Here is a 27,629-nt window from a genome sequence, read left to right as displayed (position 1 = left end):
CCCCTGTTGGGCAAATGTCCTTGAGTGAGGGCATATAGTTTAATGGCTCATACTTTGTCTTACACTCTTGTCTGTCTGTAAGACTTAGATGTCTATTATGGTCAGACTTAATGATCAGACCCACCAAAACAAGTCTGTCATGAATTAGAATCAGCTGGAACATGTGTGACGCTGGCCACAGTCTGGTGAGTGTTACATTACCATGACCTTAAAGCTTGCTGTGCTAAAAAGCTGCATGCTGAGGAACCGAATTCATTTGAGCCTAAAACAGTTTCTGCCACTATTTTTGGGGTGAGGAAAGTGTCTGAAAGTGACAGCCAGTCAGTCACTTGCGTCTGGATCAGTAAACAACTGTCAAAGCAATGTGTTAGAAAGAGAGACAAGCAGAAAGAGAGAAAGTGAGAGAGGGATAGAGTGCCTTTGGCTATATTGGTGATTTTAAAGGACAAGAGGACAGAATGAAATGGTTTATGGACATATTGGCTCTAATGCACGTTTTTACACACATGGCTGGCTGTATAGAACACTGTGAATGCAGCTATGGGTGCATGCAGAAACACAGTTCTACATAATTAAGTTCTACATAAGGGTGTTTAACCTAGTGGTTACGACTGCTCCAGGAACCAAGGTTAAATCTCCCCCCTAGTACTCTTGTTTCCTTCCCAAAAATAGAACTATAGGTAAATACAAGGACATGAACATTAGTGTGTGAGTATAAATGAAGAAGTGAGTGTGTGATGCCATGTACTTGACTGCTGTTCTATTCACGGTGAACCCACTCTGGATCTGATCAGGATAAAGTGCTTACCTACAATCAAAGAACTAGTAGTTGGTGGTTGTTTGCCTCATTCGGCACTATTTGTTTATTATGTTTTGGCAGAATAGCACATTGGGTAGGACAGTCGCCTCATAGCAAGAAGGGCCTCTGTTCGATTCCCCAGCCAGATGGCCAGGGTCATTTCTGTGTGGAGTATTTTTTTTCTCTATTTTATTTATGCATTTTCTCCCATTTTCTCCAAGTTAGCATAGTCAATTTGCTCAGATTACAGTCAAGGTGGGTATATTGCCGCTCACACCTCCTCTGATCTGCGCACAGCCCTTTGTGAAACCCTTTTTCATCTATGCACCCTGCACAGGCACCTCTCTATCTGCCATTCAGCGTCCTTACACAGCGTTTTTATAGAAGTAGTCCGGTCATCCCACCCTAGCAGAAACGTGTCTGCTGCAGGCCAATTATGCCTGCTAGATGGTGCCCAGCCGACCGTTGGCAACGCCGAGTTTTGGACAGAGGAATTCAGAATCTTGGTGCTGGTGTGCTAGCGGAATATCCTGCTGCGCCACCTGGGCGCCCTTCTAAGTGGAGTTTGCATGTTCTCCCTGTGTCCCTGTGTCCATGAAGGTTTCTGCAGGTTGCACAGGTTTCCTCCCACAAGTCCAAAGACATGCAGTCAGGCCTATTAGAGCTACTAAGTTGACCTAAGCGTGAGCGTGTGTGTCTGCCCTGTGATAGACTGGCGACCTGTCTGTGGTGTGTCGTACTTTTTGCCCAATGAATAAGACCTACCGTGACCCTGACCAGGATAAAGTGATGGAAAAACAGACAATAAATAAACGAATGAATGACCTGTTCTATAAACTGTAAGTAAGAAACTCATTACAGTGGAACTGAATGAGATATGGTGAGACTACCAATAAACTCTGTAATGTTTTAATGCAGTGTAGATTATTCCATGCCATTTAACACACATATGCCAAACAGAACCCTACAGGTAAAGTTCAAGGTGTATACATACAAGTACAGTGAGGCTGATTCCCGTGGTTATAAAAGGTTTAAAGTTTTACTCCTGTTTAACCTCTGTTTTGTTTGGTTAACCATCCCAGATTTATATGCATGAGTGCCCTTAAGCACATGACACAAATTTGCATGAGAGTAAAGTAACCAAGAGCTCTCTGTCAAATTAAATAGAAGATTTATAAAGATTTGTTGTGTTAACATTATGCTTACGCTGACCAGGTATAACATTATGACCACTGACAGGTGAAGTGAATAACACTGATTATCTCTTCATCACGACACCTGTTAGTGGGTGGGATACATTAGGCAGCAAGTGAATATTTTATCCTCAAAATGTGTTGAAAGCAGGAAAAATGGGCAAGCGTAAGGATTTGAGCGAGTTTGACAAGGGCCAGATTGTGATGGCTAGACGACTGGGTCAGAGCATCTCCAAAACTGCAGCTCTTGTGGGGTGTTCCGGTCTGCAGTGGTCAGTATCTATCAAAAGTGGTCCATGAAAAAACAGTGGTAAACCGGTGACAGGGTCATGGGCGGCCAAGGCTCACTGATGCACGTGGGGAGTCGACTGTAGCTCAAATTGCTGAAGAAGTTAATACTGGTTCTGAAAGAAAGGTGTTAGAATACACAGTGCATCACAGTTTGTTGCGTATGGGGCTGCATAGCCGGCAGCAAAAGGGAAACCAACACAAAATTAGAAAGGTGGTCATAAAGTTATGCCTTATCTGTGTATATTTGATACAAAAGTACACTATATGGACAAAAGTATTGGGACACGCCTTCTCATTTTTAAATGTATGTGTTTCAGTCACAACAATTGCTAACAGTTGTAATAAATCATTTATATAAGGGGAATAATATGACTAACTTTGCAGCAACACACACTTACACAGTTAGGAGCAATCCAGTTCATCCTTTGCATGTTTTAGGAGGTGAGAGGACACCAGAGAAAATACACACTATCATGCAGAATTATTTCAGTATTTATTTCATTTCTATTCATTTTAGCTTAATACATAATTTCTATCTCAACCCTCATAAGCATTACAAAGCTTGGTCCAGTCTGTTCTAAATTTAATTGTAATAAAATACTCGCAACATTTTCCTTTTAGCAGGCACAGGTAATTAAATATATTTGCTGTGTCAACATCCTTCCTCCCTTCCCCCATTAATAAATCATATCCACCTCCCTAACAGTTGAACCAACAGCGTGTTCCTGCAGTGTTTCCTGCAGATGCTTTTCACTGTGCATGAAATGAAAGCGATAGAAAATGCCAAATGCTCCCATAGCTCTGTAGCCACTTAATCTAACCTCTCAGTGTTTCACAATTACTGTTGCAATCAACAATAGCCATTTAAGAGAGATATTTAATTATATTTTCTTATACCTATCCAGTAGAAAGTTCTGCTTTAAAACCTAGCATTTAATTATCTGGGTAGTGTCGACTTTTTAAAGTGCCTTGTAAATTGTGTTTGGAGTAACATGGATGGAACAGCATTTGCTTACAGCACAATAAATATTTACCCAATTGTTTTGAAGCAAGATGTTAATTCTGTCTAGCAATCCCTACTCAGTTGGTTCAAAGTTCTTTTTTAAACACACTAAACTAATACTTGTCTAAGCTATTGATAGTTTACTGAATCTAATTGGCTCATTTGCAGCAAAATCGGCTTTGTCACAAGACGCCTGAGGCACCCACCTACACAGCATTTATTGTTGTTATTATTATTATTAGTAGTAGTATATTGATAGTAGTAAACAATAATAAATAATTGCTATAAATAATAGCAAATAATTGCTATGTACTAATATTAATAATAGTTCTAATAATGATGATGATGATGGCATGGTGGCACAGTGGGTAGCACTATCGCCTCACATCAAGTAGGGCCTGGGTTCATTTTCCCAGCCAGGTAGCCAGTGTCCTTTCTGTGTGGAGTTTGCATGTTCTTCCTATGTCTGCTTAGGTTTGCTTAGGGTGCTCTGGTTTCCTCCCACAAGTTCAAAGACATGCAGTCAGACCAATTAGAGACCAAGTCTTGCCCTAATGAGTGTGTGTATGGATGTGATGGACTGGTGACTTGTCCAGGCTGTTTTAAAATGATTGTTATTATTATTATTACATTATTTATATTTTTATGAAACAGCCGTCATTCCCCTTGTAGATGATACTCCAAAAATAAGAATTTTCCAGTCGTATTATTGTGTAGGAAAATATAATATTTCTTCCCTACTTACTGGTCTGGTTTTATGTCTAAACTGTAAAATTTTTATCTTTTTATCTTGTCAGACTACTTATGCTTAAGTTCTTTACTAAATTATAAATGAGTAAACATTGCAAACTCACAGGGATGCTTGTGCTTCAAAAGCCAGGGCTCCACAAAACAGTTTTTATAGTGTTGTGTGTTCTGATGTTTTTGTCGGTACAACTGAATAAAACTAAGCCCTTGTTGTTATATTAATTAATGGTATTAATTAATGATACCAGTGGTAACCACCCTTGATGTGTGAGCTTCCTTTAGAAGCAACGTGATGGTTGGACACCACAGATTGCATTTTTTCAAGAACTTGGGATATCACATGCTGGTGGATTGAGTAGCTGGCATGATGGTAACTCAGTTTTTACCTTTTCTCATTTATCTGTCTTTGGCTGTTTTCCTGTGTGGTCATGTGATTTGCCTGGGACTAAATGCTGATGCCCCTGTTGGGCAAATGTCCTTCAGTGAGAGCATAGAGTTTAATAGGGGCTCATACTTTGTCTGACACGCTTGTCTATCTGTAAGACTTATATGTATATTGTGGTCAGACTTAATGATCAGACCCATCAAAACAAGTCTGTCATAATAATATTATAATAATGTCATATTAATTAATGTATGTTTTATAGCCAAGTTATTAAATGGCTGTGTTAGAAATTGACTAGATTGTAATGGGTGGACATTTATTTAATTACATATTTATACAGGCCATCCTTAAGACCAACTAATCATTGGTAATTTGGATCACCCACTACATTTACATTTTAAGCATTTAGCAGACACTTTCATCCAAAGCGACTTACACAATGAGTGGAACACAATGAGCAACTGAGGGTTAAGGGTCTTGCTCAGGGACCCAATAGTGGCAACTCGGTGGTGGTGGGACTTGAACCGGGCTTGAACCGGCAACCTTCTGTTTACTAGTCCAGTACCTTAACCACTGAGCTATCACTGGCACTAAAAAGTTAAGTTTGAAATTAGAGGTCATTCACCATCTCTAACTGCTAAACCATTGAATGTATAATGTACAACTTTTACTGTGTCTTTCTCAGAGACCCGGTGAGGAGGTAGTTGTGGATCAGGGTGGCACAAGCTCAGTATCCAACATCCACTATGAGAAAGAAGAGCTGGAGAGTGAGTATAACGCTCACACACACAGGTGTGACCTTCACTAACTGTTTGTCTCATCTTTGGTTTCATTTTAAAGAGCTCAGGATGAAGTTTCCGTCTCTATAAAATTATCTCTCGTTTTATTGCTGCTCACAGCGGTTCAGCACACACAGAGCAGGACACTGAGGGAGTTCTTTTGTTTTCAGGTCACAGGACTCTGTATGTTGGGGTGAGGATGCCTCTGGACAGACAGTCTCACCGTCATCACAGAGCTCACAGCTCCAAACACCGCAAGAGAGAGCGGGCCAGAACAGGAAGTCTAGCGCCTGAGGCAGAGAATACTGAAAGCACTACTGCCACCTCACATGGTGAAAACACATATAAACACACACATACAAACACACACATACAGTGCCACGATAAAATGTGTTTTCCAAGAACTGATTTCTTTTGTTTAAATTAAGTGCACTTCAGATTTTCTAACTTTCTATCTGAGTTTCTTCTTGTTCCTCAGCCTTTGTCCCGTTTTTCAGTTACGGGGTCGGCATTTCCGGGTTCTTTCCGTTAGGGGTCGCCGGCGGGATTTGGCAGGAATGACAGGAAAATCATTCAGCTGGAAGTTATCGCTCCTTTAGTTACTCAATTAACCACAATTTAGTAACCAATTAACCAGATTTAATACCCCAGGCTTTATTACTGTTGACTGCCAGTCCTGTTGAATCCTAACATAAATATAACCTTTTAAGAATTGCAAAAAGAATTAAGTTACCTTTTACATGGGTGGTTTATTGTTTTCCTTTAGTTCATTTAATAATCATAATACTGTGTTTTGTTTTTCCACGTGTTCCTGTCATAAACTACATTTTGTAGGAGGATCTAAAACCATTGAGTGACAATTATGCAAAAATAAAGGACATTAGGACGGGGCAAATACTTTTACAGCACTGTTAAGACTGCACACACCCATGCACACATGATGGGATAAAGAGATAAGGAAAATACTTATACAGTGGACCCTTGAGTTATGAACGGTTTACCATACGAACATTTCAGGTTACGAACGATCTTTTTCAACTTAACGTACGAACAAATTTCGGATTACGAACAGAAATTCACGAAACACATGCTGTCACGAACAAGTTCACTCCAACCGTCTCTCTCTCTTTATATACATTCAGTGAGTGAACATTCGGACAGTGGATGGTGTTTTTTCGGTGTTTTCTTCATATTTAGTAAAATTCTATATTAAAATGTCCCCAAAGAATGTGCAGAGGAAGCACAGTGCTGAGAAAATGAACAAATCTATTACATTTGTTGTGTTAGAAAGGTTAGGTAAGGGGGTGGTTTGGGAGGTCTGGCACGGATTAATTCTGTTTACATGATTTCTTATGGGAAAAATAGGTTTAACTAACGAACACTTTAACTTAAGAACAGCCCTTTGGAACCAATTAAATTCGTAAGTCAAGGGTCTACTGTACAGCATAAAATTATATTATTAATAAAAAGGTTATTGTAAACACTAGCCTTAAGAACTATTGTTATTAGTTTCTTTACTAATGGTAGCAATTGGTGTGCTTTGTCATTAGCGTATGGTTTGTTTGTTTTACCATATTTTTTATGCCGTAAGGATTAAGATTGTGCAATTGTGTCTTTGTAAGTGTAGAGCTTTACAAAGACACAATTTGACACAAACTAGAGCCTGTTCTCTCTGTTTATCTGTGTTTTTTCATTACTCACATATTTAGACACTCCATCCCAGAGGGTACAGTTTATTCTGGGCACTGAGGAGGATGAGGAGCATGTGGCTCATGAACTCTTTACTGAGCTGGATGAGATCTGTGTTAAAGAAGGCAAAGACGCTGAGTGGAAGGAGACAGCCAGGTGTGTATAAGATCAAACGAGAATACATTCAGAGATTCATTTAGAAGCTACACATACAATACAGATTTTGGTTATACAGTTACTTTGTGGGTGGCAGGGTGGCATAGTGCAGCGATCCCCAACCTTTTTTGTCCTCCACCCAAGTATCATCTGGTCAGTGAAGATCTTATAGGCATACAGGCCAACAGATGGGCTACAGTCAGTAATCATATATTCCCAGACTATGGTAGGTGTAGCTTATAAAATAAACAATGAATTTAGACAGGTGTTTGGTTAGTGTTTTCCAAATTATCAGGTTAAATCATTTAAATTCACAAAATAACAAAAACACTTGGCAATAAAGGTTTTCCTCTTCTATCTCATGTACATGAGAATAATGTAAACTCCAGAGTAAAAAACACAGAGCCATTAAAGTTAAGAATCAGCTCAGTGTCTTTCTAAAGTTTACCACCATTGCTTTAGTCTTTTGGGAGCTTTTTTGCTTTATCTCATTTTTTGTATGTTACATGTATGCTCCATGTAGGCATTTATCACTATATCATATCTGTTTCTTATTTGGGAGGAATTATCTGGGATAAATATTACAAAATGACATTTAGTGCAAAAATATATGAATTAATCATTCCACATAACTATTTTAATACACATAAGCCACCATATAAATTGAAATTCAGTACACTTACAGTGTGTGTGTGTGTTTCAGGTGGTTAAAATTCGAAGAGGATGTTGAGGACGGAGGGGAGAGATGGAGTAAACCTTATGTAGCGACTCTGTCTCTGCATAGCCTGTTTGAGCTGCGCAGCTGCATAATTAATGGCACCGTCCTGCTGGACATGAGAGCGGACAGCATTGAGGAGATTGCTGGTCAGTCCTTTTAGGTGATGTTGTCAGTGAAGGGTCAAGTCAGGTCACATTTATTTGTATAGTGATTTTTTTTACAATAGACATTGTCTAAAAGCAATCTTAAAGCAACTTTACAGCATTCAGGACCGACAGACCAAAAACGCCTGTTGAGTTAGTCGAGAGCAACAGTGGCAAAGAAAAGCTCTCATCAGAATACTTTATTGATCCCAGAGGGAAATTGCTCTGGAGGGGTGTGTGGACTGGGGGCTTCAAAATGTGTTACGTTTTTACTCAGATTTATTTTGTGATCATGATTTGTTAAATAATCTGATATCAGTCAGTGTCATATGCAGTAATAGAGGCCGTCAGAAAAGAAATCACTTTTTAACAGCGTATTTGTTCAGTGTTTATACCTTTCTACCCCCAACATGATCTCTTACTGTCTGCTTAAGTAATTGCATAACCAGTCTAGTCTGGCAAAACAGTATTAAGTAACACACTATGAATATTAATTATTCCTGGTATTTTTAAGAGAGTGAACTCAGATGTCTCATTGTAATTATACAGTTGAAGTTTCTGTACACTTTTAGGAAACATGGATACATCATTTCAATGATTTATGTAACCGTTCTTTTTCTCTGACTAAACAACTGAAACATGAACCCAAAACATGACCCTTTAATTCCATGGTAATAATTATTATTGACCAATAAATAAAGCTAGTTTGTCTAGTTTTGGTGACAAACTGGTAACATTTTATAAAATGCATTTTTTAATCATTAAAGCATTTTTGTGGGAGTAGATATGGTGCTGGACCATCAGGAGGCGGCTCATGAAATGGACGACAGTGTGAGGTTAAAAGTCCGAGAGGCACTGCTGAAGAGGCATCACCACCAGAGCGATAAGAAGAGATCCAACCTGCTGCCTCTGGTCAAATCCCTGACTGAATCCGGCAGGAAGCAGAGTGAACCGCACTGCATAGAGAACACTGGTGAGACTTCTTCACAAAACAAATTTACTCACACAGGCTGCAGTGGTTACCAGTTGCACCAATATTTGTTGAAATGTACTGAGCTTTTTGTTTGATTTGTGACACGCTTTACTCTATCATCAGGAGGTTGTGAGATCCCAATTATCTAAGCAGAAGCTGAGAGTTGATTGACCCTGTTTACTGAGTATGAGGGATGGCATTCCTGTCTCCTCTTACAATTATATAACACTAGCCACTACAGATAGAGCTCCAGTGTATGGATTAGCAGTTAGATGTTATCTGCCATGTAATATTGCATGAACTGCAACTTGCAGTATTGGATAAAGCTCTTCCTCAGCCGGTGCACTGGTGGTTGTTGTGTGAAAAGAAGACTTATAATAAGTCTTATTATGTATTTATATGCAGCTTTACATTACATTAAATGTTGTTTTATGAAACATGCACCATAAGTTCACAGTAAACATTTAAATGTGGTGTACACTTTGTTAACTCTATTTATTAAGAATTTAAAAAACAAATGACATCACTTTTGTACAGTCACCTTTCCTTCCGATGCATTTTTTCCAGCGTCATACCAACTTTTTAATGTCATCAGCAAAACAGGTTTATGGTTGATCGTGTAGCCACTGATTCACCACTGCATTCACATCATCATCACATGAATATCTTCTTCTCCTTAAAGCTTCTTTGAGGGTACAAAAAGGTGGAAATCAGATGGTGCTAAATTCAGACAATAAGCTCTCTCTCAGTCTCTCAGACACGACCAGTTGCTACTCTTCCCGCCCTCACCGTTTCTAACCAAAACATGAAAGTGCAGATTTGTTTTTTCTATTTTCTCAGATTTTTTCCCGCCAATTTTCTCAACTAATCTAGTAGTATCCAATTACCCTGGTTGTGTTACGCTTCACCTCTATCAATACAACCCTCCACTGCATCCACCGAGGACCTTCGCAACTGACCCATGCCTTTTTTCACCTGCGCGAGGCGAGTTCATATGTGGACCAGCTTTGTGCACGGAGAGCCACACCCTGATCAGCATTATTCCCCAATCCTGTCCAGGCACCATCAATCAGCCAGCAGAGGTCGTAATTGCACCAGTTATGAGGAACCCTGGTCCGGCTTTCCCATACCTGAACAACATCCCTGTTCATGTGGCTGCCAAGCCCATCCTGGTGGCAGAGCTGAGATTCAATACGATGTATTCACAATCCCAGCTCTGGTGTGCTAGCATATTTTACCGCTGCTCCACCTGAGCGGCCGGAAACCTTTTGAAGATCCGTCGTAGATAAATAGATAATAACTGTAGATTATCTAGACATTTTAAGGTAACAGTTTGGGTTTTCTGCTTAACCATGGCCAAGTGACCCTTGTGTTATGTATTCTGCATTCACAAATAGTTGTTTTACAGATTATTTTGGCATTTTTATTACAATGCTTGTTTCTCAGTCATAGAGCTTTAGTCAGACTGGTCCTTGTAATATGTGCGTCACCAGCTGCAGTCATAACTGCAGACAAGAAATAAGGAGGTCATGCCACAAAGCTAAATGATTATAATAATTTCTAACCTGCTGAATTTAAACCTAAGTTGGTGTATGTATATTTCTGACCCAACATAAGTTGTAAAATCATTAAAATACCACCACTGATTATGTAAACATCACCTCTTTTTCTTGTTTTCTTTGTGTCTCTGACAGGACATGTTACATCCTCTCAGGCTCTTTCTGTAAATGCAGAAGTGAAAAATGGTGCCACGCAGGACAATGGTCAAGTGGACCTCAGTAAGGTAGGACAGACGGTACAATCACTGCATTTCAGAAAGGCTCAGTGTGTGTTTAAGAGAGGAGCATTGAAACTCAGGTGACCAGTATGCAAAGTATGCAGGCTACTTTTACTCCGCGTAAGCTAATAGCTAAGTGCAGGTTGCTAAAACTACAGTGGTGGGGGTGGAGGACTGTTATGCTGACATGAAGTAAATTGTATCATTAGACATGTATTATTATGAAGTATCATACAAAATGGTTCAGTATTATGTTTGGTGTTGCACTTTCTAATGCATTATGCTGATCACATGTGACACAGCTGTTACTTTACTCTGTGCTGACCTTTAACAGGCAGGTTAGTGACCAGGACTATGTTTAAATGTTTTTAACTTGCTCACCATACAACAGAGAAAGAGCTAGATGGAAGAAGCCTGCATTTTCTGTTCTGTTCTCTGCAGGTGCTGTTTGTTTCTTTTGTGTTTGTGTGTGTGTGACCTGAAAGAGGACATTTAATGGCAAACAGATACAGATAATCAGATTACAATCAATTAAAGTCCTACAAATTGGCACTGATGCCTAACAGTTCCTGTGCAGCAGCAGGCCATTCTTCCCATGCAAATATCACCCATTCAATTCACCACTGTGCAGAAAGGATTATGGGGCTTTACTAAAAATTCTCCTTGAGTTAAATCATTTCTTTTCTTCTCCTTTTATTTCTGGTAAGTGTGGCCTATTGAAACATGGTTAGTGTGACCTGTCCTGCTACACCTGCAGGAAATAGGCTGGGTTTTATGTAAATGAAAGAGAATGGGAACAGATGCAAATGATGTGTAAATAAAGGGCAAGTGCACTTCACACAGCTTAAGCAATTCGTTCATCAGGTGCCGTCAAATCAAAATGATTTTCGATGCCATACAACAGTTTAATAAATAAAAGTAGTATGTTTATTATTCTGGCTTGTTTATATGCAGCTTTGATAAATGGTAGTCAGTGTATGCTTTAGTAACCCTGGACCATTTTGCTTAACAAAGTAGAATGACCATTGTTTAACAGAAGTTTCCCCTGCTGTCTCCTCAGGTGGACACACACTTTATGAAAAAGATCCCTACTGGAGCCGAGGCTTCCAATGTACTGGTGGGAGAGCTAGACTTCCTCGAGAGACCCATTGTGGCATTTGTCCGTCTCTCTCCTGCTATATTGTTAACAGGACTTACTGAAGTACCCATACCTACCAGGTACTGCTCTGTGTGCTGATAGGATATCAGGATGTAGCACTACTTCATATTAATGCTAATTGTTTTAAAATTACAGTTAAAGTCATAAGTTTACCTATACTTAAAACACATGTGTCCCCTCTACAGGTTCCATGTTTAAGCATGTTTTAGCTACATGACAAGCTTTCCATGTATAGTAACCAAATGTAGGATCTGACCAGGATGCTTCAGATTTAATTAACCAAATTAACTATCATTGATGTTTTAGTAAAGATGTTAAGGATATCTACTTTTTACATTACATGAATTTTTCCAACAAATGTTTACAAACAAATAATGACCTTAAAATTCACTATATCAAAACTCCAGTGGGTCAATAGTTGTAGCTGCAGGAGGGAGTGCACTTTACAAAATAGATGGCAGTATAAGGAAGGAGGATTATGTGTAAATATTGAAAAATTTAAATGAGTTACTCTGAGTCAGGTTTGTACACCTGGCTTATTAGAGGAATGGGCCAGAATTCCAGCAGCTTATTGTGGGAGGCTTGTAGAAGGCTACTGACTCAGGTTAAACAATTTAAAGCCAAGATACTACCCCTGTGTATGGAGTCTTAGCCACTGGGAATGTGATGAAAGAAACATACTACAATAAATTAAACTATAATATACTACTATAATACTATAATATACTATAGTTATATAATATTATATTTTTTAATATGTATATATTTTTATGGTTGCATTAAAAAGATAAAATGTAGTTTTGAAATAAAAAAAACTTCTGTTTTATATTTTTAGGGAAAAGTTATGTTTTTTTTAATATAATTTATTTTAAAATACCACTCTTTAAGAATTTATAAACTATGTTATTGTTCTTCTATTTTCAAATGGTTTCTGAATGTTTGGAATCATCCTGATTTACCTGGTTTTATGTGAGTTAAAAGGAAATCAAGGAAAAGCTAAATCAGTTTTAGTTCTACATCACGACTATGTGTCATTTACCTTTAATATGCAATTTACAGTAAACCAGTTCATCCTATGATCCATAGTGTCACCCAGTGGTCAAGATTCTAAACTGGATAGCTTTAATGTAATCTTTTTAGTGTAAGGTCATGTTTTAAGTTGGGCACACATATATGTACATCTCTGCACATCTGGGCCAATTTGATTTGTCGATGTGTACAATATGAACTTGGGCGGCTCAGTGGGTAGCACTTTTGTCTCACAGCAAGAAGGTCCTGGGTTCGATCCCCAGGTCGGGCGGTCCGGGTCCTTTCTGCATGGAGTTTGCATGTTCTCCCAGTGTCTGCGTGGGTTTCCTCCCACAGTCCAAAGACATGCGAGGTGAACTGGAGATACCACATTGTCCCTGACTGTGTTCGATATAACCTTGTGAACTGATGAATCTTGTGTAACGAGTAACTACCGTTCCTGTCATGAATGTAACCAAAGTGTAAAACATGACATTAAAATCCTAATAAATAAATGAATAAAATAAACAACACGAACTTAGTAAAGACTTGTGTATTTTAAGTGAAGGCTTAAAAGTACTGAACGTTAGTGTATTGTTTGCCACATTTTGGTATTAAAAAGTATGATTTTTTGCTACTTTGTGCAACTCTAGTGTGTGTAAAAGGCTAAACCTTTACTGTACTTTTGTTCAATGTGTAGGTTCATGTTTATTTTGCTTGGGCCAGATGGAAAAGCTCAGCAGTATCATGAGATTGGCCGGTCTATGGCTACTATTATGACAGATGAGGTACAGTACAGACCACCACAAACAGAAAGTAAGCATAGCACATGACATCCTTGAACTTATTTTACTCTCTTTTTTTTTTTTTTAGATTTTTCACGATGTAGCATACAAAGCTAAAAACAGATGTGATCTGTTGGCCGGTATTGATGAGTTTTTGGATCAGGTGACTGTTTTGCCTCCTGGGGAGTGGGATCCATCTATCCGCATTGAACCACCGAAGAGCGTCCCATCACAGGTGCACATACACACATAAACTTGTGCAAAGTTCAGTATTAAAACCAGGTTGTCTATAAATTGGTCATAAATCTCAGCATTTCTTATTAATTGGTGTGGCCATATTTATAATAAAGCTGAAATAGAAAAAGTTAAAAAAAAATAATAATAATAAAAAAAAAGGATCTGTAATTCACTCACTTACTTTCTTAACTGCGTATCCAATCAGGGTCGCTGGAGCTTTTCAATGGGCACAAGGCACACAGTAACACCCTGGATGGAATGCCAGTCCATTGCAGGGCAGACACACACATACACACATCCAATTCAGTGTCTCCAATTAACCTGACTGCATGTTTTTGGACTGTGGGAGAAAACTGGAGCTCCCAGAGGAAACCCACGCAGACACAGGGAGAACATGCAAACTGCACAGAAAGGACCCAGACCGCCCCATCTAGGGATCGAATCCAAGTCCTTCTTACTGTGAGGCGACAGTGCTACCCACCGAGCCACCATGTCGCCCAGGATCTGTAATTGAAAGAAAGAAATCAATGTATATTAGCATAGCAGGATATTTTAGATAGATAGATGGATGGATGGATGGATGGATGGATAGATACTTTATTGATACCGAAGGAAATTAAAGTAACATGTTAATATTGCCAAATAGCAATTATTCAACCCCTACATAATACCAGTGATCTTTAAACCTACTGCTAGTTTATATGACCCAAAGTTGGGCTACAACATGATTAAACCACTGAGAAGTCAATAACCACCCTTAACTTGCTTCAGCTGTGATGTGTTAACATAAACAACAGCCGGAGATGTGTTCAAGCTGTGTTATAACCATGGCGAAAAAGGAATTTGGTTTCTTTGATTACATTTAGATCCTTATCCATATAAACAGGTTTGTCCATCTGAAACAGAGATAGTAATTACTGTTGTCTGTGGTTGGTGCAGGAAAAAAGGAAAATGCCTGGTGTGCCCAATGGGACAACTGCTCCAGCAGAGACAGAGTCACACGGGGAACATCATGGACCAGAACTGCAGAGAAGTGGGAGGTTTGTTTGTGTGTGGTCATATATTAATGAGATTTTGTTGTTCTTTGATCACACAAAGAAAGAAGAATCACACACCCAGATTTTTTGTCTTTGTAGGTTGTTTGGCGGCTTGATTCTGGACATAAAGCGGAAAGCACCTTTTTACTTCGGTGATTTTAAAGACGGTCTGAATCTGCAGTGTATTGCATCTTTTCTCTTCCTGTACTGTGCCTGCATGTCTCCAGTCATTACTTTTGGAGGACTGCTAGGGGAGGCAACACAGGGGCGCATAGTTAGTATACACACACTTATCAGTCTTGCAGAAGCTATTATTCTATTGGAATTGCCTCTGTCCTATGAGCACTCAGATAAATTATTGATTTCTCTGTTTTTCCTTTCTCTCTCTCTTCTACTTTATTTCTGTTAGAGTGCTATTGAGTCCTTATTAGGTGCTTCGATGACTGGAGTGGCTTACTCACTGTTCTCTGGGCAGCCTCTAACGATTCTGGGCAGTACTGGACCTGTTCTGGTGTTTGAGAAAATCCTCTTCAAGTTCTGCAAGTCAGTACAACAGAGTCCGCATTCTAGTTATTGAGTTTTCTAATTCTAATTATTGAGTTCAAAAGTTTTAGCTACACCCATAAAATCATTACATTAAAAACATGATTTGAAAGTTTAGCCAACGGTAAAGGGATGAACATTTCTTGTTTTAGCATAAGAGTGCCCCTAAACACAAAGTAAGGTCTGTAAGAATATGGTTTGATATGTTTTATTTATTTACATTTTCTCCCTTTTGCCCGATTGCGTCATGCTTTCTCTCCACCAGTGCCGATCCCCGCTCTGATTGAGGAGAATGAAGCTAACTCACACCCCCTCCGACACATGGGCAGCATGCCGTATACATCTTGTCACGAGTGCAGTGCAGATCAGCACTGTGTATGGAGAGACACACCCTTTTCCTATCAGCACTCTTTTCCCATCTCTGTGCAGGCGCCATCAATCAGCCAGCAGAGGTCGTCATTGTATTAGTTATGAGAGAGAACCTATCCAGCTTTTTAAATATCTGAATAACAGGCCAATCGTTGTTCATGTTGCCGCTCAGCCCAGACGGCAGGCAGAGCTGAGATTTGATATGATATATTCGAGATCCCAACTCTGGTTCCAGCGCATGTTTTCACCGCTGCGCCACCTGAGCGGCCTATGGTGTGATATGTTTGATGTAAAAAAAACTTTAGTGCTCTGAACTCAACTCAGATGAACATTTTTGGAATGAATTGGAACATCGATTGTGTGCTGGTCCTTCTTATCCAACATCATTTTGACAGAATAGAGACAACACCCATAGATGCAATCCAAAATCATGCAGAAAGAAGGCCGTTACAGCTGCAAGGGAGGGGTCAGCTATATTCATGCATACGATTTTGGGATGGACAGGCTTTTGACATATGGTGCACTCTCTCTCTCTTGTTCTCTCTCTGTAGAGATTATGACCTGTCCTACCTGTCTCTTCGTACCTGTATCGGCCTGTGGACGGCCTTCCTGTGTTTTATCCTGGTTGCCACAGATGCAAGCTCGCTGGTTTGTTACATTACCCGTTTCACAGAGGAGGCCTTCGCTGCTCTCATCTGCCTCATCTTCATCTACGAGGCTTTGGAGAAGCTTGTTCACCTGGGAGAAATTTACCCTATTAACAAACACAGCGACCTGGATAAACTTACACTCATCTAGTAAGCACTCATACGCACGCACACACACACCTCACTGCAGCAGTTCACAACCTTGGGGGACTTAACACTGTTAGTGGGGTTGCAGGATTTTTATTGAACAATCTGAGGCTGTTTGGTCTGAACAGCCTTTTAACGATCATGAAAATTTCAGGCCTGCATAAATCCTTGACCTCAACCTTGATGAACAACTTTGGCTTAAATTATTTAGTTTGATTTCAAACCAGGTCTTTTCATTCATCACAAGTGGCTGACCCTAATAGGCACAAATTCCCACTGACACACACAGAAATTACTAGGACAACCTTTTCAGAATAAGGCAACATGGTTTTGAAATAGGACGTCCAACAAAAAAAAGGTGTTCATCTTTGGCCATATAGTATATGTATAAAAAACTACTGTATAGCAAATAAATCAGTTTGTTATATTTTGCAGTTTTACGCTTTTAAATTACAAATTACCAAATATTATTTTACCCAATGGGTTGTAGTGAGGCCATGAAAAATTGCAGGGGTCTTAAAAAAAATAATAACCCCTGGTTTGCTGCATCCGGGCATTACAGCCGGGCAATACAGCCGGGAATTACAGCTGGGCAGTAAAATACATAAAGGATTCTAGTAAACACTCAGTAAAAGTCTCAGTTTGCTTTCTTTGTTTTTACACTGTTCTTGTCTGTTTTACACTGTGCTCAGCTGTAAGTGTGCAAAACCTGACAGCCCCAATAATAAAACACTAGAGATGTGGAGTGAGAAGAACATCACAATGTCCTCAGTGACCTGGAGTAACCTCAGCGTGAAGGTAATTTACACTTCTGGCACTTAGCTGTCACTTTAATTCAAAATGCCTACAATTTAAGCAATTGGAAGTTAAGGGCTTTATTCAGGAGCCTAGTGGCAACCGGGCAGTGGTGGGATTTGAAGCAGTGACCGTCTAATCACTAGTCCAGTAATACCACTTTAAACTTGGAAAATAAGTTCTCAAATATCAGATCAGATGCACTTTGCAACCACAGGGGCAGAACAGCAGAGACGTGCACTAAAAGGAATTGTTAGCCAAAGACAGAGTGAAGAAGATGGCATCTTTTTCAACACACTGCAGCATAATAATAACCAGTAGTAGGTAATGAGTAGTACATTACAACATGCACTATGCTGCAGAACTAAGATATAATAATTTCAAGTGGTGCAAGCTCATACTAGTGACATTAGTTCGTTATTTTTTATACTTAACATCGTTGACCTCCTGTTTTGCTAGGGTTCAGTAATGATGTGTTCCAGAGGCCAAAATACACCAATGAAATAACACACATGTGTGTAGCCCTTTATTAATCACTCAGTGGCTTCTCATCAAAATGTTAGAATCTCCTATACAGCGTAAATCAAGAACAAACAACCAGTTCTGTAATCATCCTGTTGCACAATGAGGAGAAAGGCTATCATGGCTGGATATTTGTAGAAGATGAGCGTTTTGGGGTCATTAAGTTGGGGTCAAATCAGTTAGACACATTCTTGGCAACAGACTATTTGGAAGGTGTACCAAAAATGACAAACTTTAACTACAAGTGTAAGCACTGAAGGTTTGCTATATGCTACTGGAACCGATATTGTCATTTCAACTGTATCCAAGTCCGTATTGTAATGAAACACCATTCCTCCAGTACCAGGGTGCAACACTGAACATCAGTGCAAACAACACAATTTACACAGTGCAGACACAAAAGAGTACAGTAAATACAAAGACCTTTAAGAAATAGGGACATGTTCTAACCTAAAAAGGTGAGGGGGACATTAAAGGTAATAAGGGGGTGTCGAGTAAATGTCAAGAGAGAGAAAAGAATATACAACATATTTTGATTAATAAGTAAGGCCCTACTTAATTCACGGACTGTGTAATGAGCCATCTCCCGTGAAATGAGCTGTTTTCCATGTAATATGCGATTTGCTGTAAAAATCTAAATGTAAGGTTTGTGTTCAGCGATTCAACATTTTTAATTCACGTAGTGTATGAAATATGAAGCGCAATATGAGGTGATCCTAGCAAACATACGGTAATTACTGTATGTTAGACTTTCGTCTTGTGGTGTTCTGACTGAGGCTGCGTCCAAAATCGCATATTTCCATACTGAACAGTACACGAAAGCAGTAAGCGAGAGCGGGTAGTGTCCCTAAATACGTGGTATGCGAAAATTTACCCAGATGACCTACTGCAATAGTTTGTGTATGGTTTATTTATTTCTTTATAAATGCAGCAAACTCTAAAGACGCTCAGTTACACTAGACAAAATGTTGAAGATGTCGATGTCTAAAGCAGATAAAAACACGACTGAGGTAACTGAGTTTGGAAAACTCCCAAGGAATTCTGTGGACGCAGAGGATAGTGTGTCAAAGCACGGACAGTTGTGCTGTGTATTGTAGCTTTCACTGATTCTATAATTTAATTTATGAGTGTTATTTAATGACTGCTGTGGCATTTTTCTTTAAAAAATCTGTGTAATCTGTTATTTCTGAAAAATGAGGTCCGTGAATGAGGTCCCCGTGAATTTAGTAGGGCCCTATTTATAAGTAATAGAAAGGTCATAGGTAGATGAGACACTAATAGATCTTTTGGGACATTTTACATTTGATAAAGGTTTGTATACAGAAAATAAAAAGAACGTACCACCCCTCCCTGCAAAAACTAATTGTGAAGCTGACTCTAAATGGATCAGCTCCAATTTTAGCTGCAGCATTTAGTGTAAAGAACCCTTTTATTGCTAATTGCTTATTGCTTTCTGTTTATTCAGATGAGTCAGCGTATCTTCTGCTAATTCCTTCAGCCAAGTGTCTGAATGTTTATAAGGCTTTAATCTAAAACATTTACATGTTTGGCATTTAGCAGACGCTTTTATCCAAAGCAACTTACAGTAGTGTGACAGTATATTATCTAAGCAATTGAGTGATAAGGGCCTTGCTCAAGGGCCCAACAGTGGCAACCTGGCAGTGGTGGGGCTTGAACAAGCAACCTGTTGATTACTAGTCCAGTATCTTAACTGGTATTAATCACTAGGATGCAATTGCCTTAAAAGACTTTAGTCTAAAAGTTGTTAGATTTTTTATTATTAAAAGCATAGACATTGGCTACTTATAATGTATCTAAAAATGAGTAACGTGTGTTTCTGTGTGTGTAGGAGTGTTTAAATCTGCATGGACAGTTTGTTGGGCCAGCTTGTGGTCACCATGGCCCCTACACTCCTGATGTTCTCTTCTGGTCAGCTATCTTGTTTTTCTCCACCTTTTTTCTCTCCTCCTTCCTCAAGCAGTTTAAGACCAGCAGTTATTTTCCAACACGGGTAAATCTATAAACACAAATGTTTACTTGTCCTGTTGTGCTTTTTAATTGTATTCACACACACACAAATATAATTTTAGCAAACAGTATGTAAAGAGATTGGTGCAAAACACCCGGGGTAATTGGAGATGTTTGTGTTTGTGTACGTGAAGGTACGCTCTATGATTAGTGATTTTGCCGTCTTCCTCACTATTGTTCTCATGGTGCTGATCGACTACGTCATTGGAGTTCCATCACAGAAACTACAAGTGCCCAGCAAATTTAAGGTAATTTAAAATATGAAATGTACTATAAAATGGCAAACAAAAACTTGTTGTAATCCCAAATCATGCAAGAGATGGACTGATGACTCAAAATTCCCCCTAGTTCAGTCAGTAATTGGGCAAATGTGTGGTACCCTGTAATATACGGATGCCCTGTCCAAGGTTTATTATTGTGCTTTAACTTGTGTTTAACTGCTCTGAATAAAAAGTTATTGCAGTTACATGAATAAATACATACACACCAGTGCCTGGACTGAAATCTTGCTAAATGTGTTCTTGGTCATTTTGTGATAGCCGACGCGGGATGATAGAGGCTGGCTGATTAATCCCATTGGCAGAAACCCGTGGTGGACAGTGCTGGCCGCAACAATACCAGCTCTGCTCTGTACCATCCTCATCTTTATGGATCAACAAATCACTGCTGTCATTATCAACCGCAAAGAGCACAAATTAAAGGTAACAACACTATTCAGATCAAGAAATCATTCTCAAAAAAGATACAAAGTTTACCATTTGTTTATTTGTCGAAGCCATACAGTTTAAAATGTTACATGAAAATGTTAGTCATACTATATATAAATGTATTTTTGTGTTTAATCAATTGATTTAACCGTAATTAAATATTTGTGTCAGTTTGTGATGACAAAATGTGCTTTACTGTTTTTGTACTTCACATTCAATATGTGGAATTTAAAAGCAACATAAGGCATCATATGAGGTGCCTGAACTTAAGGTTCAAAAGTTACAAAAACTGGAAAAGTACTACATTTTAAGTGGGAACAGTCATGGCAGCACACCCTCAATGACCACTAAATTATGTTCATCTTGCTTCTACATACATTCATTGGCTATTTCAATTGCTACACTCCTCAGCATTCCCTGTTACTTGCTTCACCTGGGCAAAAAAGCATTAAAAGTGTTCCAGAGACAGCTCTGGGATAAGCCGTAATCCTCCTTGTCTCTCCTGCTAGCTAGAGTTTTTTAGCTCTTGTTTTCAGGAACTAAGTTAGGAACATGTTGGCTACGTTTTGATTTCTGTGGCTGTCATGGGCACCCTTCTGTGCTCCAGTTTTCCCATAGGTAGTATGTCAACTTCTTGGGTTCTGTAGCTCTACTGGTTTTTTTTTTTTAGTTTCCCCGTTTTGTTTTTCTGGTTATGGTTTGGGTTGTACCCGGTGGAGTTGCACCCAAGTGCTCATTTGTGCACATTTGTCTGTGGATTAAAATTTTGTTCATTTTATTCAGTTTTCACATTTTATTATTTTGTTGCATTTGATTATTATTTTTCTTTCTTTTGTTTCCTGGTTAAGTCTCATGCAATTGGGTTAATCACCTAATATTCCAGATGTGGGGTTATAACTGGCACAGCTGTCATGGAGCCCTCACCATCTTGAGTGTTATAAAGTTTAAAAACCTTATCTCGAAGGGCAATGCATAAAACCTGGACCCCTGAAAATTAGAAAAAATATTATGGTCAGTTTTCAGTGTTTTACATTTGGATGGATTTATGCTTGTGGGAAGCAGATGGAGGCGTTTAAACAGCAGTAACAGCTACTAACTGTGTAGTTTGTTCAGATAATGATCTGAATAAGTGTGTATCATCACAGCATTTTTCGATTATCAGGTCAGGTGGACTGAGAAACAAGAAGCTTCTCTTACAGCACTTTTGTGTTTGTGTTATCCTTCGACTCTGTAGAAAGGCTGTGGCTACCACTTGGACCTGCTCATGGTGGGGGTGATGCTGGCGGTGTGTTCAATCATGGGGTTGCCGTGGTTTGTAGCAGCAACTGTTCTGTCAATCTCTCATGTGAACAGCCTAAAACTAGAATCCGAAAGCTCTGCCCCTGGAGAACAACCACGCTTCCTGGGCATCAGAGAGCAGAGACTAACTGGACTGGTCATCTTCCTGCTCATGGGCTGCTCTGTGTTTATAACTGGTGCTTTACAGGTACGTGTGCACACCATCCACTGTCATGGTTTTCTCTGGAGCAAAATATCATTTGAAAATATTTTAAAACATATATGAAGCTTTTGGGAGGGGTAGCAGTCTAATGTGCTTGATTGACACATCAGAGACCCAGGTTCATAATTTGAAGCAGCCAGTCCCCCTTATGCATGTTTTTTAGGAAGGTTGGAGGAAACTGGAGCATCCACAGGAAATCCAAGCAGACACAGTAAAAACTCCTCATAAACAGTGATTAAAAGCAAGAGTACATTTACATTTTCTGCATTTAGCAGACGGTTTTGTCCAAAGCGACTTATATTATAGAGTCTAAGCAATTGAGTGTTAAGGGCCTTGCTCAAGGGCCCAACAGTGGCAACCTGTCAGTGGTGGAATTTGAACCAGCAACCTTCTGCTTACTAGTCCAGTACCTTAACTGCTAGGCTACAACTGCCACTAGGCTACTAGTTCTCAGGAACCAAGCTGCTACCTCACCATGACCACTCCATAATCATACTCTTTAAACAACATGTCATTTGGTGCAGCTGGTAGAGTGGGTGCTGCACAGCTTTACAATCTGTCAATATTTGTGAGGAATTTTACATACCCGTCTGCAAAGGTTTATAATTCAGCTCCTAAAATGATGCTGAAGGACTGTCTGCTCTTATTTAAAGTTTGAGTGAGCAGCCAGTGTTTCAGTGTGGTACCAAACCCAGGTGAAAATCATGACCATACCAAGTAAAGCTTAAATCCCGATGAATAACTGAATGATAAAGGGGTTTTACTTACCTATTTAATTTGCTTTGCTGATCATTTAATAATGTAATATTATATTGTCCTGAAAATACATTAGTTGTACAGTTATGAGCTGGTAGATTTTTACAGCATTTTTCCTTTGGCTTTTAATGTTATAATAATTATTTTCCCTGCAGTTCATCCCAATGCCGGTACTTTATGGAGTTTTTCTGTACATGGGTGCCTCGTCTCTGAAAGGTATTCAGGTAAATATGTCCACTCTGCACTGTCCACTGAACTGTTACCCCAGTAATTCATTTATTGAGGTTTTCTTCCTGTTTTTGGCTGCATTTACTCGTTCCTTAGTTCTTATCAGTCACCCTCTCTCTGCTGGAGGAGCACCACTGCTGCATGGTGCTGCCACCAGCATGCTTCCCAGTAAGGACCAGAGAATAATTTTTCTTATGTTATCAGAGTCCTTTACATGCTGTTGAACTCAAAGTGGGCTATCACATGGTGTTCCCTCAACAGTAGCCACGTTTATAAACAGGTTCTTCTGTCTCTGCTTTGGACTCTTACTAAATGACTATTCTTTGGCTGGACAGCCAATTCTAGGAAGGTTACAGGTTGTGCCAAGCTTTATCCATTTGAAAATAATTAAGGCCACTGGGGTGCTATGAACACCTATGAACCTTAGATATTGTTTTATAATCTTGCCCTGACCTATGCCACAGATAGTTTCATGGATTTTGAGGTTTGGTTTTTGTACTGACAATGCCATGCAAATTGTGGGCACTTAGAACCAGGTGTGTCTTTCCACAGTCCACTGTGTCCAGATAATTCAACTTGCAACTGGACTTCAATAAAGTTCTAGTCACATCTCAATAATAATTACAGCAAACAAGATGCACCTAACAACACTTACTCACTCACTTTCTTAACCGCTAATCCAATTAGGGTCACGGGGGGTGCTGGAGCCTATCTCAGCTTTTCAATGGGCGCAAGGCACACAGTAACATCCTGGACAGGGCGCCAATCCATCGCAGGGCAGACACACATACACACACACACTCATACACACACCCATTCACCTATAGGGCAATTTAGTGTCTCCAATTAAACTGACTGCATGTTTTTGAACTGTGGGAGGAAATCGGAGCGCCCGAAAGAAACCCACACTGACACGGGGAGAACATGCAAACTCCGCATAGAAAGGACCCGGACCGCCCTGTCTGGGGTCCGCACCCAGGAATTTCTTGCTGTGAGGTGACAGTGCTACCCACTTTTTATTAACTAAATAAAATTAACTTAATTTTTATTTTGTTTATTTTTTTTTATTAATTTTAGTAGCATTGTGTAATTCATGTCATTGTGTTTCAGTTCTTTGACCGTCTGAAGTTGTTTGGCATGCCAGCCAAGCACCAGCCAGATTTTATCTACCTTCGTCACGTTCCACTGAGGAAAGTTCACCTGTTCACCATCACACAGCTTACTTGTCTTGTGCTACTGTGGGTCATTAAGACGTCCCCCGCTGCTATCGTTTTCCCTATGATGGTAAACTGTGTTGTTTTTATGGGTTTTTTTTTTATGTTACACTTATTAAAGAGAATAAATGTTATAATAATATCTGCTTATGGTAGTTTTTAAGAACCAACTGACAAAAACAAGTCTGGCTTAAACAGAATTAAAAGGATGAAATTGTTTGATCTGAGAAAGTTAATGGAAATTATTGAATTTATTACTGAACTAAGTTTTCATTTGTATGGCTTGATTAAAATACACACATTTAGATGTTGTTAGGAGTGAACACCTCACCCCTGATTACGGCTTGTGTGTTGCCAGGTGCTGGCATTGGTCTTCATCCGTAAGCTGCTGGATTTCTGCTTTACCAAACGTGAGCTGAGTTACCTTGATGACCTCATGCCGGAGAGCAAAAAGAAGAAACTTGATGATGCATCCAAACAAGAAGAAGAGGTACAAATAGTGACCTTAAACAATAAATAGTGAATTTTAATATGTAAAATATTAATGCTTATTATTATCTTTTGAATGAATTAGATAATTTGCAGGTTTATTTTTGGAGTGCAGCTTGTTGTGTAACATTGTGAGACAAAACAGTGTTTTTACATCGGTCATGTCTCTATGTGTATGGGTAGACAGAAAACAAAGAGAACATACAAAACTCCTCACACACTGTGACTGGAGGTGAGGATCGAATCAAGGTCCCCAGGACTCAGGGTGTTGTAGAATATAATTACTATTATTTACTAGATACCTTCTTGCCATAAGTAGTTTGACTTATGTTCACTTAAGGGCAGCACTTAAGGGCAGTGGGTAGCACTGTCACCTCACAGCAAGAAGGTCCTGGAGCAGTCCAGGTGCTTTCTGTGTGGAGTTTGCATGCTCTCCCCATGTCTGTGTTGGGTTTCTCCAGGTGCTCCGTTATCCTCTCCCAGTCCAAAAACATGCTAAAATTGCTGAGTGTGAGTGTGTGTTTGCCCTGTGATGAACTGGCAACCTGTCCTGGGTGTTTCTTACCTTTCACCCAGTGAATCATAGCTGGCACTCTACCAGCTGCCAGAAAGATTTGCCGATTACTGTTAAAATGTGTGTGTGTGTGTGTAGCAGGAGTCACAGGAAGTCCTAGTTGATAATTTGGAGAAAGAAGATAAGAACACAGTGCGGATACAGATGGAAAAGACCAAACTCCTACAGACATCTAAAACACCAGACCCGAGGTAACACATTCACCCTTTTTGCTTACAAAAAAGTGGTAAACAGGTACTCTTAATACTGATCCTGTAACCCTAACCCATCTCATCTTCCACAAACATAATTTACTCCCTAATTACTAACTATACTTACACTGAAGTCCTCTCCCCTCTAAACCCTTCCTCTCCCCTCCCTGTTCTGTCCTCTCCTCTCCTAGGACTGACCCCTCTGATATCAACATCTCTGATGAAATGTCTAAAACTACAGTGTGGAAATCTCTCAGCTCCAATCACAAGGACACACAACAATCAACGGCACATAAAAAGGCAAGGACACACATACACACACACACAGTGTGTATTGCTATATATGATTTGCTATATTTTATATAGCTCAAGATACAAAGCATTTTCAGAACACAAGGGAAATATTGAGAGCATAAATGCATCTTCTATACTAAACATGAGCTCAGTTACCTTAATGAGATAGCAAAAATAAGAAAGTAGGCAGCGGGCCCAAAAAGGCAACCACACCCATAGTAAATCTGTATAAGTTGTATAATTGCAAACATTGTATAATTTGCATGCACTTGTATTGAATACATTAATGCAATTGTGTTTTATATTGCAAGTCTTTTTATTATATGCCTAAATCACAGATTAATTTCATTGCTTTGCTTAGCCACTAGAAAGCCTTTTTGTTTTTAATATGTTCAGAGCTTTCTGCATGCAGTAAATACACCAATGAGGCATAACATTATGACCACCTTCCTAATATTTTGTCCTGCCCCATGCGCAACAAACTGTGATGCACTGTGTATTCTGACACCTTTCTATCAGAACCAGCATTAACTTCTTCAGCAATTTGAGCTACAGTAGCTCGTCTGTTGGATCAGATCACACAGGCCTTCGCTCCCCACGTGCATCAATGAGCCTTGGCCACCTGTGACCCTGTCGCCGGTTTACCACTGTTCCTTCCTTGGACCACTTTTGATAGATACTGACCACTGCAGACCGGGAACACCCCACAAGAGCTGCAGTTTTGGGGATGATCTGACCCAGTCATGTAGCCATCACAGTTTGGCCTTTGTCAAACTCACTCAAATCCTTACATTTTTCCTGCTTCTAACACATCAACTTTGAGGATAAAATGTTCACTTGCTGCCTAATATATCCCACCCACTAACAAGTGCCGTAATGATGAAGAGATAATCAGTGTTATTCACTTCACCTCATAATGTTATGCCTAGTCAGTGTATAAAGCAATTTGGAATTGTACATGTATGTAATATCAGCAAATATTTACAGTATGTGTATACAGTCGATTTAGAAAGTATTTAAACTTCCTATTTGTTAAATATTAACAAAAGTATAAATTGATGCCTGCAACACACTCAGAAAAGCTGGGGCAGGGGAATGTTTACCACTGGGTCACATCACCTTTTATATTAATTATACTTTTTAATCATTCACTAATTGTTGCAGTTTTACAAGTGGAATTTTTGCCCATTCTCGCTGTGTACAAGACCTGAGCTGTTTAACAGTCTGTCTTTACTGTTATCTGATTCTCCACTGGTCAGGAAGTCTCCATAGATACAATCAGTTGTCACCCACATAACCAGAAGTTGTTTTGAAGGATGCATATACATTTGATAAACTGAATTGTCGATTAAGAGTCAGGCCTTCCTGTCCAACGTCAGTATTTGACCTTAGAAATGCTTTTTACACTGAATAGGCACAAATTCCCACAGTCAAATTCCAAAATCTTGTGTTATTGCTGCAAAGGGGAGTGTGTGTGTGTGTGTGTTGGGGCAACTCCATACTATATCCCATGGTTTTGAAATAGGATGGCCAACAAGGTAGTCATATTTTTAGCTTTTAAAAATAATAGTGTGAAATGTTTTAATCAGTGGTTTTATAAAAGTCCATTGTATCAGATTATATACGACTGTGAAATTAAGTGTGGAATTAGCTTTGTTTATTTTGTTAGCTGGATAACCAGTTGTTTTTATAATTCTTCTCTCATCCTTGTTTTTTTCTGTCTGTACAATATTTTGTCTATAGGA

At 39.3% G+C, this 27,629-nt stretch overlaps 1 protein-coding gene across 1 annotated transcript in view; it reads left to right on the top strand.

Annotated features, from left to right (window-relative positions):
* Positions 1-27,270, top strand: part of slc4a8 (solute carrier family 4 member 8) — a 36,580-nt gene extending 9,310 nt beyond the window's left edge. The window contains exons 2-25 of the mRNA XM_062998142.1: positions 5,104-5,185; positions 5,368-5,529; positions 6,907-7,042; positions 7,746-7,906; positions 8,688-8,876; positions 10,571-10,659; positions 11,714-11,871; positions 13,521-13,608; positions 13,694-13,840; positions 14,782-14,882; positions 14,979-15,153; positions 15,289-15,422; positions 16,343-16,588; positions 17,278-17,383; positions 19,752-19,913; positions 20,065-20,178; positions 20,470-20,631; positions 21,872-22,123; positions 23,050-23,118; positions 24,233-24,406; positions 24,695-24,826; positions 25,481-25,590; positions 25,782-25,890; positions 27,238-27,270. Coding sequence (XP_062854212.1) covers positions 5,104-5,185; positions 5,368-5,529; positions 6,907-7,042; positions 7,746-7,906; positions 8,688-8,876; positions 10,571-10,659; positions 11,714-11,871; positions 13,521-13,608; positions 13,694-13,840; positions 14,782-14,882; positions 14,979-15,153; positions 15,289-15,422; positions 16,343-16,588; positions 17,278-17,383; positions 19,752-19,913; positions 20,065-20,178; positions 20,470-20,631; positions 21,872-22,123; positions 23,050-23,118; positions 24,233-24,406; positions 24,695-24,826; positions 25,481-25,590; positions 25,782-25,890; positions 27,238-27,270 — 3,291 coding nt within the window. The remainder of the gene's footprint in view (positions 1-5,103; positions 5,186-5,367; positions 5,530-6,906; positions 7,043-7,745; positions 7,907-8,687; positions 8,877-10,570; positions 10,660-11,713; positions 11,872-13,520; positions 13,609-13,693; positions 13,841-14,781; positions 14,883-14,978; positions 15,154-15,288; positions 15,423-16,342; positions 16,589-17,277; positions 17,384-19,751; positions 19,914-20,064; positions 20,179-20,469; positions 20,632-21,871; positions 22,124-23,049; positions 23,119-24,232; positions 24,407-24,694; positions 24,827-25,480; positions 25,591-25,781; positions 25,891-27,237) is intronic.
* Positions 27,271-27,629: the final 359 nt, after the last annotated feature.

This window comes from Trichomycterus rosablanca, chromosome 6 (assembly GCF_030014385.1).
Source record: "Trichomycterus rosablanca isolate fTriRos1 chromosome 6, fTriRos1.hap1, whole genome shotgun sequence".
Lineage (NCBI taxonomy): Eukaryota > Metazoa > Chordata > Actinopteri > Siluriformes > Trichomycteridae > Trichomycterus > Trichomycterus rosablanca.
This window is presented reverse-complemented; position numbering and strand designations above follow the sequence as displayed.